Source organism: Branchiostoma floridae, chromosome 15, assembly GCF_000003815.2.
Source record: "Branchiostoma floridae strain S238N-H82 chromosome 15, Bfl_VNyyK, whole genome shotgun sequence".
Classification (NCBI taxonomy): Eukaryota; Metazoa; Chordata; class Leptocardii; order Amphioxiformes; family Branchiostomatidae; genus Branchiostoma; species Branchiostoma floridae.
This window is the reverse complement of record NC_049993.1, coordinates 9821292-9835462: the sequence shown is the minus strand read 5'-3', so window position 1 is coordinate 9835462 and position 14171 is coordinate 9821292. Positions and strand designations below refer to the sequence as shown.

The following is a 14171-nucleotide window of genomic DNA, read 5'->3' as shown; positions in this document are numbered from 1 at the left end:
CGCGAGAGGCAAGCAAGAGCAAGCAGCCGAGGTCAGGCCAGGACAACAGTAGCGTCGTCATAGACCTGGAAACAACGGAGTGGATGAACACCAATGATGCCATCGCCAGTGAGTCGCAGCATCGTTTCTTATAGATGGTTGTATACGTACTGTATTATTACAAAGGACTGTGCAAACGTTTCTCACACAATGATGTATACTTACTGCGTTGTTACAAAGGACGTAAAAGACTATGTGTCGCCGCTTCGGCATGAGTATGCCACTGCCGCCACTGATGCTGTACGGTACCGCCTTAAAGTATGTCTCCTCTGCCACTTATCTTGGATACATAATTACTACTGACCTTTCTGATGACTCAGCAATTCGAACCCACGTCAACGTTTTTTATTCTCGGGCAAATTCACTCCTCCGACGGTTCCGTTACTGCTCAGCGGCGGTAAAAAGTGAGTTGTTCTCAGCGTATTGCTCCCCTATGTACTGTGCTCAAATGTGGAGTAACTACAGCATGAGTGCTATCTCCAAACTGCGAGTGGCATACCACAGCGCATTTAAACTGCTCTTTTCGGTCGGCAGGCATACAAGCACAAGTTGATTGTTTGTTAACAATCGGACCGACATGTTTGACGCAAGGCGCCGCAAGGTCACCCATGCATTTGCTATACGCTTGCTGTCGTCTGACAATGACATAATCCGATTGCTTGTCCACTCGGACGGCTTTCGCCTTAGCACCTTCTGGCGACACTATGTAAATAATAGTTAACTCGTTGTAAGTGTAGTTTTTCAATCTCTGTATTGTGACGTCTGCTTTTATGGGCCATGGGCCTGATTCAAACAAATAGATAAATGAATAAATAAATATGTTCATAAATGCCTAATAGTATGTTCATAAGTACCTTAGCAACAAGTCCTCTTTAGAGCACCTTTGTCTCAATTGAGCTCCTTTTTTTCTTTCCACAGCAACGCGGGAGTGTCAGAGTTCTTTACTAACCATTGCTGAGAAGCATTTCCCCAGATTGTGCTGCATTGGAGAAGGTAATGGGTGGTTTATATGTGCTATGTGGTGATGCTGTGACTATTTCATGTGGCTCTCATGTGAATAGGTCGACAGTCAATCGGTCAACAAACAAAACCTATTTTGAAATAACTGTGAATCTGCTACATTTTCAACAACTAAAACAAAAACTGAATGAGCGAAGATTGGCAATTGAATTCAATGCCATGAGATATCATCCACTGCTTCTATATTGCCTTACTTTGCTGAGCTTGTCTAAATCTTGATGTTTCTGAATTAGGGAGAAGAGATGCAGTTCCTATGATTGTCTCCCTTTCTTGATCTCCTTGTGGTCTTGCGCTGAGCAAACTCGATAAAAATGTTACCATTGTCAAGAGTTTGCAATTTGTTGACTGTCAATCTAGTTCAATCCTGGTGCAAATTTGCACATATTAACACAACGTAAATTCCTTGTCGTCAGACTTGACAATGGCTCCCTACGAGAGCAGCCTCGTGGCACCAGAAGACGCTTGCAGGATGTCCGACTTCCCCTGCCCGGCTCCCACTCCGGACAGCCCGCGGACTGACCACGTGGGGGAGTACCTGATAGAGCAGATGATGAAAGGAGGGAACCAAACTCCCCGGATGTGGGGCATCGCCTGCAGCTCCATGACAGGTTGGAAGAATTACATTCATCATTTGCTGTTTCTTTATTTGTATGGTATTTTATCGCACTGTACCCATATGCAATGTCCGGTCACCTCTCTGTTACGAGCTCCTCGCGAAGATAGGACTCACAAGCCACTACCATACTCACAGGAGCGACTGAGAAAGTCACGTATATCCTTAATCGACTACAATTCCGTGCTTTATGTATTGTTTCAAGTACATTCTATGCGTAATAAGCAATCCCCAGTTGATGCAACAGCATATTTTACAGAAAGTGATGGCATATGAAATGTGGATACTTTTGTCGTAGTCCATCACTTTTAATGTCTTTTTCTCTGTCAAGTCAGTTATTTCGTGCAAAAGGAGGTATTGCTACAGTTTATGAGTAGCCATCGAGGAAATGCAAAGTTTTTAAATACTCATTGTTGTAATTCTGTGGCGTCTAGTGTGGCGTTACAAGTAGAGTGTTGGGTCCTGGGTTCGATCCTCGCCATGCCACCGGCGTTGTGCCCTTGGTAAAAGTCACTTTACACGGCGTGACGGTGGAGTGACGTCCTCTTTGGCTAATCTGTCAATATATAGTGTGCCAAAGCGCCTACGGATTTGGTTGGCCAATGTCCACATGTACGTGTCAACATTTCTTTTTTTACAAAGAACTGTATATTTTGTTGTTGTCATTCCTTCAGTTCACCTCGACGGCGTGGCCTGCAACATCAGTATGGATGGGTCCCCCGTGCGCCCCGAGAGGGTCGAACTGCACCTGAACTTCACGCTGTCTCGTTCGGACAACAGTTCGTCCTCCAGAATGTCCTTGGAGGTGGACATCTTCCGCTGTGACGACATTACCGTGACGAAAGTGGAGGTGCTGAGAGAGCCGGGCGCTTACGTGCTGCCTGTCACTCATCCCATCACGACCAACGGAGAGAGCGATGAGGACTGTGTGAAGGGCTTCTTCTTCCGTCCTATCTGTTTTGATCCAGCTGCCATGATCGCTTGTGATGAGGATACGGTCCATTTCGATAAACTCCCGTTTGTTATTGTCTTCCCCAATGATAATTCTGGCTGAATTTGTATCAACTCACCACTTTGTTCGTGGATGACATTCGATGCTGTATAGCAGAAGAAGATGAAGCGTTTTGTAAGTGGTTTGTAATGTACATTAGACGGTACTTGTACAGTTTCATTGGGGAAGGAGCTAAGGAGTTACGAAAATGTGGGTCAGGGGATGTTTTTCTCCAGGCTGGGTCACAAGAACATTATTTTTCATTGACATCGTCAGCTGGTGAAGTATCTATGGATCGGATTGTACCTAGATATCGTCTTTACTTTCCATAAGGTCTCACAAGTATTCTCCATTTGGTTCTATGCCCATGAACGAAGGGATACGTGATTGTACACTATGTGTAACTCGATAGAGGTTTTTTTTGTCAATTCTTTAGAGGCGACTAACCAGCAACATATCGAGAACAGCAGCTTGATATTTATACCTTACTTTAAGGGCATGTTTGATAAGTCTAATAGTTAATCTGTAATTCAATGTACTTACAACTTTGACACAGATTTTCAGCGCCACTGAGCTAGATGGAAAGTCTACGAGTAGAATAGTTTGAGTAGTGTGACATAAAATGTCATAAAAACAACAAAGTCACGTTGTATTACTAACTATCAACCAGACTACCAATGCAAGTCATGTATCGATTTGACTAACACTCAATTTACATAAACTCGGTCTTCATCTCCATTTGTATAGAAAACGTATAATTAGGTCTTTATGTACAGCTGTAGTCATATGAATTTGGGACGTCGGGGCTTAACATTTGCTCATTCGTAACAATTGTGGAACTTAGTATCAACCTCCTTGGTTAGTGCAGGCCAGAACTGAAGATGTATTACTAGCAAACAACACGACAGATAGATCTCTGTGTGACATAAACACATCTATTGCTGGACACTTTTAGTCACGAATTGGCTGTTCAATATGCACGAGTCCTGTGATGAGTACTGGATAGTGTAGATAATGGTAATAACTGACGACTATGTATTCCTTGTATAACATAACGCTTTAGTAGCCTGACATTTCCAATGGCATCAAGCACAACTTAGTAAGTAGAATTTTGTACATCGAACGAATATTACGGTCAGCACTAAAGACAACTATCCTGCATTTAAGTACGCATACTACAGTACCAATATAACAGACAGTTAATTATGACATATACTTGCAATGTACCTATTCTATGCAGGTTTTAATACAAACTATACTATTGGATTTGCCAGTATTTTGTGGTTTCTCTCATAACATCTACAAGACACACACCTCCAGGAAGAACAAAGGGAATGCAGAATTCCTTTTCACCATAAATCTATCGAACTGTGTGTGTATATATCTATCAATCTATATCTATCTATCTATTCACCTATACAGATGGATAGATAGATACATACATACATAACGTTACATACATACATGTACATAGATAGATGTGTGTGTGTGTGTGTGTGTGTGTTTGTGTGTGTGTTTGTGTGTGTGTGTGTGTATGTATGGGTGTGTGTGTGTGTGTGAGTGTGTGTGTGTGTGTGTGTGTGTATGTATGTGTGTGTGTGTGTGTGTGTGTGTGTGTGTGTGTGTGTGTGTGTGTTTGTGTGTGTGTGTGTGTGTGTGTTTGTGTGTGTGTGTGTATGTATGTGTGTGTGTGTGTGTGTGTGAGTGTGTGTGTGTTAATTGTAAATATCAACGTTATTCAGGCTGCCATCTCCCTGTGTGTAAGTCTGCAACGTCGAAATGTTGATAAAGAATTAAATTGAATTTTCAGCAAAGTGAGCTATAAGACATTGGTTTCAGTTATGCAATGATAGGATCTACACAGATGTCACGAAGGACAAAGCATTCTGAGTTACACAGTAGACAGATCCCATAGAATGAATTTGGCCATTGATCTTTCCATTGTGAAGTTCTAACGCATCTGCGCCACCCTCATGGCCTAGAGCGCCCTCTATTGACTTCAGTTGGTGGTGCAGTTCTTCGTCAGAATTTGCTCCCCTTAGTGACTGTCTATCAGGGGTGCCAAGCGGGGTTCCGAGAGGGGTGCCCTGTGTTTTCTCCATGGCGTAGCCTTCTCCCAATGACGGCTCGTCAAAGTGCTCCACGAATACCTCTGGGATCGGGAGGTTTCCCGCCAAGTACCGTCGTGGTAACGGTCGGTCTTCACGTCTGTACGAGGCACGACCTTGACCGCACGGTGCTATCGCCTGTAATGTACTTCGATTTGTCAATGAAGTTATGAAATACAGCAAAATAATGGCGTGTTTGCAGATTTATACGTAACACGAGCACGAGCATGTTTTTCTTTACATCACGACACTACAGCCAAATACATACATTTTCATAAGACAATGCCAAAAATAGATACAGAACAAAATGTTAGAAATTAACTGATGGAATGAAACTGAATGAAATATGCTGTGTACAAATTACCTAATGTAACGTAACACGCACATGAACTTACCGAAAAACCCCATGTAGACCCACCTGTCTGAAACTGATGCGGAAGCTGCGCGACATGAAGGCGTAACAGACCGGGTTCGCGCAGCTGTTAAGGTAGGACAGCAGGTGGAAGGTGATGCGCAGGGCGTACATCAGCTGAGTGTGCTCGTCCAGGAGGTCAAAGGTCACCAGCGTGTGGCGGATCAGCAGCGGGCCCCAGCAACTGACAAACACCGCCATCACAACCAGAAGCATTTTTATAATCTGAGTGTGAAAAAAAGTTGAAAAATCCGCGAGAATTCACAACAAATTGTCCGAAATATTGCCTCTCGTACATTAAAGCAGCATCTTAAGACCGCACTGCCGAAAAAAATATGTAGTCCATTTCTTGAACTAATATCTTGATGAGTCAGTCCAATTTTAAACGTCTATTGTATTCAATACGCTTTCGTATGGTATATGGTAAAGATTTCCTAAGACTTCGTTATCGAATATCAAATACATTTTATTCAATACCAGACAAAAGGAAATGGAATTTTTCTCCCAAACAATTGGGGGAAATCCTTGGGATTAAGCATAGTTCACTTAAAGCATAGGCTGTGGCAACCAAGCTTAGACAAAGATGTGAAAAAAACCCACAAAGTTTTATCTTCGGTCTCACAAAGGAATAAAAGGAGAGAGCCGTCATAACATTAGCTCGTGGCACATCGTTTAAGTGCCCCCATGTACCTGCAGGCCATTTTCATCCCCCAGGACTTGCACTTGACACTTTGGCTTCCGAGAAGCTGCACTATTGTCGTCTGCGTTGCCCTGGGTGATGGTTTCCAGTAGCAACGCTATTGACGTCATTCTGGAGCCGTGTGGTGCGTTCTCAGTGCCTCCGACTCCCTCGAGATGGTGGGGACCTCGCCGGAGATGTTCGGAGAACCGACGGAAGGACGTCGTCTTTCTGTGCAATGTAATAGGAGTTTGGGTTTTTGTAAACATCTTCTTTCATTCAGAGTTGCAAATTTGTCACCAATTCTGTCCCTGCCATTTCTTGCCATTTTGCGGGACTTTGGACCCAGGCCAAACCTGCGGCACCATTTTGGACCGGAGCCAAAACCAGCATTCACATCCTACAAGACTCCACTCGCACAGGCAGCCAGCGAGAACAAACTCGAACACATACCAAGACAAACAAACAAACTCATTTGCACCTTTTGACGAACTGGACATATTTGGTTGACAACATCTGTTCCACATATCATACTAAAAAGTTGCTCTTCATCTACACGTGGTGTTCACGTTCATACAATGACTGGTATCAGGATTAAATAGAATCTGACATATTTCACGTTTGCAGGGCGTTTTATTTAAATATTTTTCATTGTTTGTATTTATGGATAAACATTGTATCTATGGTCAGACATGCCAGGCAATTAGAACATGTTAGCTCCCCCCCAGATGAGATCTTCACTCATTTCGCCATGTTCAGTCGCCACATTTTAGTTTTACAAGCAATATCATTGTATGATCAGAGAAGCCAGGCAATCAGAAAATACAATCTTGACACCCACCCTTTGTTGTCCCCGGGGACGGCGTTTTCTTCATGCTTACTTTCTGACATCTGACCCCTCCGCCGCTGCACGATCTCCCGGATGACGCAGCCGTAGGAGAAGACCATTATGGCGAGGGGGAGGACGAAGAGAACCGCCAGGCCGTACAACACGTACAGACGCTCGTACACCACCGACGACCACACCTGCTGACAGTGGTAGATGGTATCGCCCGTCCCCCAGTCAAACTTTACAAGACCCTGCGTGAAGGACGGAGTTGAAAGTTTTCTAAAGTTCAATTTAAAGTTATGCTAGCAGATTCAATGCAACTGACATTGCGAGAGAATTTTCCCAAACAGGCCTAGACGTAAATATTTGAAAGGACCGTTAAGACGTTTAAAGACACGAGTTGACATAAAAAGGTTCTGTGCTGAAGAGCCCACATTCATAGAAGCGCCTTCTATATTCATCACTGAGTGGCGACATCGAGAGGTTAGGGTTTGATTCCTGGTATCCCTGGCTAGATATCATGTCCTGACAAAGGCAACTAACACGACTTTCCTTACTCAACCTAGGTGTCAACTGCGTACCTGATTTCAGTTGGGGAGGTAAAGGCGATGGAAGGAGAGATGGGCTCCGCCGTTTAATACCGTGCCCTAGACACGTACGGTGGATAACAAACCATTGCCCTAAAGGCCTTAAAAAGTGTTGAGACTACCTTTACCATTTAGCGTAGATACAAAGGTAAATAATAAAATCAGAAAGCTACAGGATTCCACAAAAAATCGATAGCCAACAATCTCCACAATCCACGGCTAGAGGCATCGCAATTTTACTTACAAATACTGCATAGGCTAATCTGTGTCAAGGAGACGAATTAATTTGGACATGCTAAAGGTAAAGGTAGCATTTTGAGGCCGTAGGGGCAGCGGGTTGTTATCAACTCTGTCTGGGACACAGTATTGGAAGGCGGAGCCATCCCTTTCCTTTCACCGCCTTTTACCTCCCTAACTACTGAAGTAAGAAACCCATTTGTAAACCTGGGTGGAGTAAGGAAAGTCGTGTACAGTACATGTGTTTCCCAAGAACAAAACATCTAGCCAAGACAACCAGGATAGAACCTGTGAACTCTAGCATCCGCTAGCCTAAACACTCGGCATTTCGACGCCACCGTAAAAACACCGGAGTATCCGAAAGTAAGCTTCCTGTCCCAAATCGACTGGTACTCAACCAAAACACATCACTTCCTACGGTATGTCGTTTTGCAGTAGATTACGAGAAATGGAAACTCTGACATCCCAAAATCCTTTCTTCATCTTTTTCCCATGCATTTCATCGTGCAGTCGTGGTAGAATTCAGGTTATGCCTCCTTAAAAGGCAATACATGAGCTCCCTTTTATAGTTGACGACTAAGTGCTGTCTTTTCCTTATCTCCCCCGCCAGTCTGTCAACTTTGCCCTCCTGAAATGCATGACAATTTCTTCAGCACAACTCACTTTGATAAGGTTTGACCCTGTAGCTTTATGGTGACCCTGTAATGTCAAAGGCAGGCGCGGGCATGAAAACGGAAATGAGCAAAAATTTTGAATTTCTTGCGGCTTCCAAACGCCAACCGCAAAGCGTCAACGTAAAAGTACAAACGTCAAGATGTGGACTTTCACTCAATGATATTCTTACACTAGTAGCAACGGATATTTCTACAGCATAGCTTATTTGATAAGATTAGGCGTTTGGGCTTATAATTACGGGTCTTGAAAGACAGGCCAAGGGCAGAAAAAATGGAATAAAGCTTTTAATTCTTTAGGGGTTCATGTTAGCAGATATTGCATTCCGAGATCCAAACGTAAAACGACAAGTCAACATGTGGATTTTACTCGATCACTCAATGATACTTGTAATTAAGCTAACTTTCAAAAACACGTATCTTACAAAATGGTCATTCAATAAACATGGATGGCAGTACGTAGTTGGAATCATGGTTTCCTAGGCAGATTGACGTCAATGTATGAGTAAACATTTCGGCATCGGATACCGTAAAGGGTAAAGGATAAAAGCGCCGTGCAACCCGGTGAATGGCAACGACAAAGGAAATGTCAGTAATAATACAGTTAACAATAGCTTCATCCTCACTATGCTACCCCATAGCTGCCTTTGAGTGTGCATTTGGTGCAGTAATGTGCAGGGTTGTCATCCCGTGTACGTTCTGTGGGGAAATTGCTATTCAGGCATTCGTGTTGAAATGTTTCATTACTTAGGGCACGTAGTTAGATAAAAGTGTTCATTTGTACGTCATTCAGCACCAAGGACAGGCCTGTTTGTCAGCTTTTTGACAGAAACTGAAAAGCCTTTTAGATCAGGAACTACTTTTTGGGGCGCCATCTCTCGAAAGACAGACTTTTCTGTCAACTTCAGACTTTTTTGTCAATTCTTCCAGTACTACAAACATCAGCTGCTGCCTGTAATATGAAGTGAGTTCTCACTAAAGATGATTTAAAACAAAATCCTGATGCGAACAGTTTGGAGTGCAGCTAAAATCATGGGGGATATCTAAGGCCGGCTCTCAGTGGATGGGCATCGAATATTGAGATCCCTTCTCTCGGAGAACTTTTATCAAGTGGAACTCATTGTCACACAGAACAGTGGGGTTTATTCTCACGCTATATCTTTAAACAACGCTCGGGGTAAGTGTCTATAGAGTAGGTGTGGCAGGTATGTGATCTAACCAGCCATGACATTCCTGGGAAGGCCGGTTTTACATGTCAAACAATAGACAAGTCTAGATACAGATACAGATGCTGATAAAGAAACACGAAGGCCAGCATTACCTGCCAATGCAAAAACATATAACGTTACAAGTCTAGATACAGATACTGATAAAGAAACATGAAGGTCGGCATTACCTGCCAATACAAGCAATATAACGTTACAAGTCTAGATACACACGCTGATACAGAAACATGAATGCTGGTTGAGCACACAGAATCAGATCTGTAGATATGAAGATAAGAACACACCTGCACCGCGAGACTTGGTGAGGCCAGGAGGAAAGACAACACCCAGATCAGCACCACAGCACGGCGGGCCTTCCCGTACATGAACATGGTACGGGCCTTCATCGGGTGGAGAATCCCGTAATACCTGTCAAACACAGTTTCATCAGTATAATGGTGATGATTCATCACAATTATAAAATTGAAGAGAAAAACTCCTATGAAATAGAATTTTTCCTGTGTTGCCATCATTATCATTTTCATAACTGTTAACAACTTACGTTGTGTTTGATTTGGCTTTCTGTAATGTTTTCTTGTTTCGGTGTCTTGTAATTATGTTAAAAACCCATGTGGGCTGGGTGGGCGACTTGTGCTCTCATGACACGTTAAATAAACATTCATTCATAATAAAACATAAGGTTCCGTGTTAAATTGGTCTATAATATAAAAGTGTCGTCTCACGTAGGTCACTGCTGCCATGTAGTATGTTGGTTTAGAGAGCTCTTTCCATTAGCATCTTGAAATGATAATTTATCTGTTACATTTCTTTGACAAATTTGTGTGTGTGTGTGTGTGTGTCTCTCTGAGTATTTAATGTATCTTTTTAGTGTACTCCTTCTTTCATTAGAAGGCAGCGCTCAATCAAGTTCTCAAACGTCGACACCGTACCCGACCCGTTTGAGGGTCGTATTTCTTCGTTTCATATTCCTCACCTCTCTATGGAGATGCAGGTGAGCGTGAGGACGGAGCAGATGACGGACAGGAACTGTAGGAGTGCCGTGGCCTTACACAGGAAGCCGCCCAGCTGCCAGGACGGCAGGAAGAACTCCGCCGCCTTGACGGGCACGCAAAGCGCCACGATCAGCAGGTCCGCCGTGGCCAGGTTGCCCAGGAGGTAGTTGGTGGTGGAGCGGAGCCGCCGAAAACGCGCCACGGAGAAGATCACCAGCACGTTCCCGACGGTGCCGAGAAGGAAGCAGACGGCGTAGGTCAGGATGGTGGGCACGGAGACCGGCAGGTTCTCCAGGATGGCGGCCGCACCCACGTAAGGCTCGGGGAGGGTCGCGTTCGGGCCCGTCGAGTTACTGACGTTTTTCTCGGCGCTTTCGAAATTATCAGGAGCCGCCATTTCGTCTGTTACAGAAAAAAAGGGAAGAAAATAGTAGAAAGAACAATCTTGCAAGCAAGTACATCTGTTAGTGTTTGCCCTCACCAGGCCAAACAAATACTGCTTTATTCATTGTTTTATTTAACTTGAACACATTCATATACTTATGGTGACCAGCCCCTGTCCTGCCACTTGCTACATAATGTAATCGGACCCTACGAAGTGTCTGCTACACCTCCAGTAACGATGGTAACATTCATCCATATCATTTGCCTTATTTGGTTGGAGATGACGAAATGGGGTGAACACAATATGTTTCCCTTCCGTAGAGGTAAGACTTAATAAGGATTCCTTTGTCAACCACTTTTATTTCTGTGCGCTTGTTCGCTTTGTCAACATTCGGAACGCAGTGGTATCAAACTCTCAAACGCTTCTCTTGCTAACCAGCATAACAGAAGCCCTTGGCAAACAACAACATAATCATTGTAAATGAATGTAATACCAGTATGTACTATAGACATAATTATGAATGAGTGGTGCATCGAGTCACGCATCGGCGGGTGCGAATCTTTATTTTACACTCATTAAAGCAGCTCGCTTTGATCCCTTTCCACCCCGAGCTGCAATCTCTAATGGTTCTAACAATCATGCCATTTTACCAATTCTGTAGGAATCGCGTAATTTGCAGCCTGAATCGCAATCCCATCTGGAATGCATCATTTAATTGCCATTAAAGCTTTCTACACAAATCCCATCCTGTACTCAAGTTATTATCCACACGAAACACGCAATGCCTGGGGCACTTCTCATCTGGTTGTTGCGTCAGAAGATGGAATCTTGTTACTAGTTGTTATTCTGTCACTCTACGTTATTCGTGGCTCGTTCTTACGAAAACACACTCGATGAATATCTACTGCGGCATGATGAATACACTGATTTCCATGTGGTGTTCGTCCCTCAGTTTAGGTGTAGAAGTACTTAAACACGAAAGATGACTGAAACACAAAGTTATAAACATATTACTGCGGTATGATTATTTTCGATTATTTCGTCAAACATCACCTAAGGAAAGTAGACGGAATTTTAAGTGATTTTTTTAACTACTGGTAGAGGCAGTAAAATTGCTTTGAGATATAAGTTTTGAACCAAAATTCTGACTACACTTAAAATTATACCGATGAAGTACAGGTCGAATCTGTACGTGTTACTACTTTTGCATGGCGTGTGTTTAAAGAGCTCTGATGAATAATATTTTGTTGCTACGTCGATGAAAGTTAGACATACAGGTGATAAGATATGCCAAAAAAAGCAATTACTGGATTCGTCTATGAAGGTTGCACATCCATATGATAAGATAAGCCAAAAAGCAGTTACTCAAGCAACTGGGTATGATTTTGGAAACGGCCAGACGTTTCAGATAGTGTTGTTTTCCAGCGTCACTGACGACATTTAGTGAATGCTACGCGAGGCATCTAACATTTTCCAAAATCATATTCAGTTGCTTGGGTAACTGCTATTTGGCATGAATTTAGTTGCTACGTAGTTGATCACGTCCCTTGAAACACAGAAGCTTCTTGTAGGACGTCTGAAAATTCATAAGTCATAGATAATGTTGATGAAGCCGTTAAGGAGACTATTACAACTTTAGGTCTACTAAAAAAAATACAAATTGTACCAAAGTGTTGTTTTCCTTCACGGATTTAAGAGTATTTACATGCATTAGGTATTTTGTAGTCTGCCTCCAAATAAATGCATGATAACTTTCAGCAGTCCGTTAAAAAGAAACGTGACTTTCTGACAAATACTAATGTTATTTTCCGTTCACGTTGTTTCAAATGTGAAACATACATATTGAATAGTCCGCCTCCATTTCCACCCTGACTCCTTGCCTTCGGGCTATCTCGTAAGATACATACATAAAGAGATCGGAGGAACATATGGTACAGCTAGGCTTGTTTTTCAGATAAGGTCTAAGCAATTATGCATTGGCTATATTTTTTCATGCGTGTATTCAACAAACTCACTTGTAAAAGGCGTTAATTACAAGAATATTTCTATTTTTCCTGATTTTCAAACAATTCCTTACAAACTACAGTCAAACTATACAAGAGACTATACTTAAGAAATAGTCTTAGTAGACAGATGGCAGCTATAGACAGGATTCTTGATCTCTTAGAAAATCTAAGAATGAAGAAGAGTCTTGCATAAACATAACACGTCTTAAGTCCACAAAGTGAATTATATCAGAATGTGGCGCAGTTTTATTCATCCATCTGACCCAGTTACCATTAGAAACAGAAATCACGTTTGCTTTATGTTGTTACTTCTTGATTATGCGTTATAATTTACCATTCTTTTATATTTGTCCCTGCTTGTAGACTCGATTATCAGCAATGCTGCCCGCGAGTCTGTGTAATGTATTTGTCACATTTTCGAATAAATGGATAAATACGTTTGCTTTACTCTCTGCTTACAAACACCTAATCTGATTGTCTAACCGACAGTTGGCGGGCCCACGTGCCCGCAGTAGAGTTACACTTAGTCTAACACCGAACATCATTCGTTTTCTCAGAAAAAACGTACGACGAAGCACTGTTACGGCGCAAAGGCATCAAATGTTTTGAATGTTCTTCCTTACCAACGCTTTGGGGAAGAAAGAACAGCTAAACAACTTTCCATTATATCAAGCATTTGGCATATTGTATCAAGTCTTTAACATCTAGATCTCCTTGCAAATTTCAGTTTTGATGTTGTATGTACTTCAGAATTACTACCATCACAATTACTAACCCAACTGTGTCTATGTCTATCAAGTATTCACAAAACCAAATGGCACTGCCACGATCTTCAGGCAGATCCCTTAAACAGTTGCTTAAACACTCACCTTGCGCACAAGACTCCTTACTCCAGCCTTCCCGTATTCAGCTTTCGCACTGGTTGCACAAGTAGGGAGCGAACTTCCTTTGTCTGGTGTTGGTAGAAAGAGGCAGGAAATATGTACTTACCTTCCAACTCAGGAGGGAGCAGCTACTGTTGTTCGCCAAAGCAAATTCTGTAGGCGCAGCCTGGAGAGGCACTTAGCTACGCTTCCCCCTGGAGCTCTGCTTGGAGAACTCATGGATGGAATGCCGGCTGGTTTGGGATTCGACGTAGGTGAAAACATGAACTACAGGCACTGGCCGTGCTCCAACCTATTAGTCAAATCAGGGTTCTGACCCCGGATGTGTCTTCGATTTTTTTTTACTTCGTTTCTTATTGCCTTAAGTCAACGCGGAGTGAGTGGCTATGTTGAAAAACAATCAAATGAAGCATCATCGTAATGAGGTATGACCTCAATGAAAATTCAGATTCATTCCTACAAGGTAAACTGCAGAAAAATTCCTTCCTATCT

At 42.7% G+C, this 14171-nt stretch overlaps 3 protein-coding genes across 3 annotated transcripts in view; 1 reads left to right on the top strand and 2 right to left on the bottom strand.

Annotated features, from left to right (window-relative positions):
• LOC118432305 overlaps positions 1-3575 on the top strand; it is a 10029-nt gene extending 6454 nt beyond the window's left edge. Inside the window, exons 6-8 of the mRNA XM_035843844.1 lie at positions 1473-1667; positions 2347-2762; positions 3197-3575. Of these exons, the coding sequence (XP_035699737.1) occupies positions 1473-1667; positions 2347-2726 (575 nt within the window). The 3' untranslated portion in view covers positions 2727-2762; positions 3197-3575. The remainder of the gene's footprint in view (positions 1-1472; positions 1668-2346; positions 2763-3196) is intronic.
• A 737-nt stretch (positions 3576-4312) lies between these two features.
• On the bottom strand, positions 4313-9812 carry LOC118431424 (cholecystokinin receptor-like). The gene is made up of 5 exons (XM_035842653.1): positions 9697-9812; positions 6704-6942; positions 5874-6093; positions 5190-5408; positions 4313-4909 (listed from the first exon to the last, which is right to left on the bottom strand). Exons 1-5 carry the CDS (start codon positions 9796-9798, stop codon positions 4520-4522), a joined length of 1170 nt encoding a protein of 389 aa, XP_035698546.1. The 5' UTR covers positions 9799-9812; the 3' UTR covers positions 4313-4519.
• A 569-nt stretch (positions 9813-10381) lies between these two features.
• On the bottom strand, positions 10382-10801 carry LOC118432304 (prolactin-releasing peptide receptor-like). Its single transcript, XM_035843843.1, has one exon. The coding sequence runs from the start codon at positions 10799-10801 to the stop codon at positions 10382-10384; it is 420 nt and encodes a 139-aa protein (XP_035699736.1).
• Positions 10802-14171: the final 3370 nt, after the last annotated feature.

Coding starts and splice junctions, on each gene's coding strand:
- LOC118431424 (XM_035842653.1), bottom strand. CDS start 9,798: ATGAAGGCCCGTACCATGTTCATGTACGGGAAGGCCCGCCGTGCTGTG. Junction 6,943..9,696: donor CACCAAGTCTCGCGGTGCAG/GTGTGTTCTTAT, acceptor TCCTTCACGCAG/GGTCTTGTAAAGTTTGACTG. Junction 6,094..6,703: donor GTCCCCGGGGACAACAAAGG/GTGGGTGTCAAG, acceptor TACATTGCACAG/AAAGACGACGTCCTTCCGTC.
- LOC118432304 (XM_035843843.1), bottom strand. CDS start 10,801: ATGGCGGCTCCTGATAATTTCGAAAGCGCCGAGAAAAACGTCAGTAAC.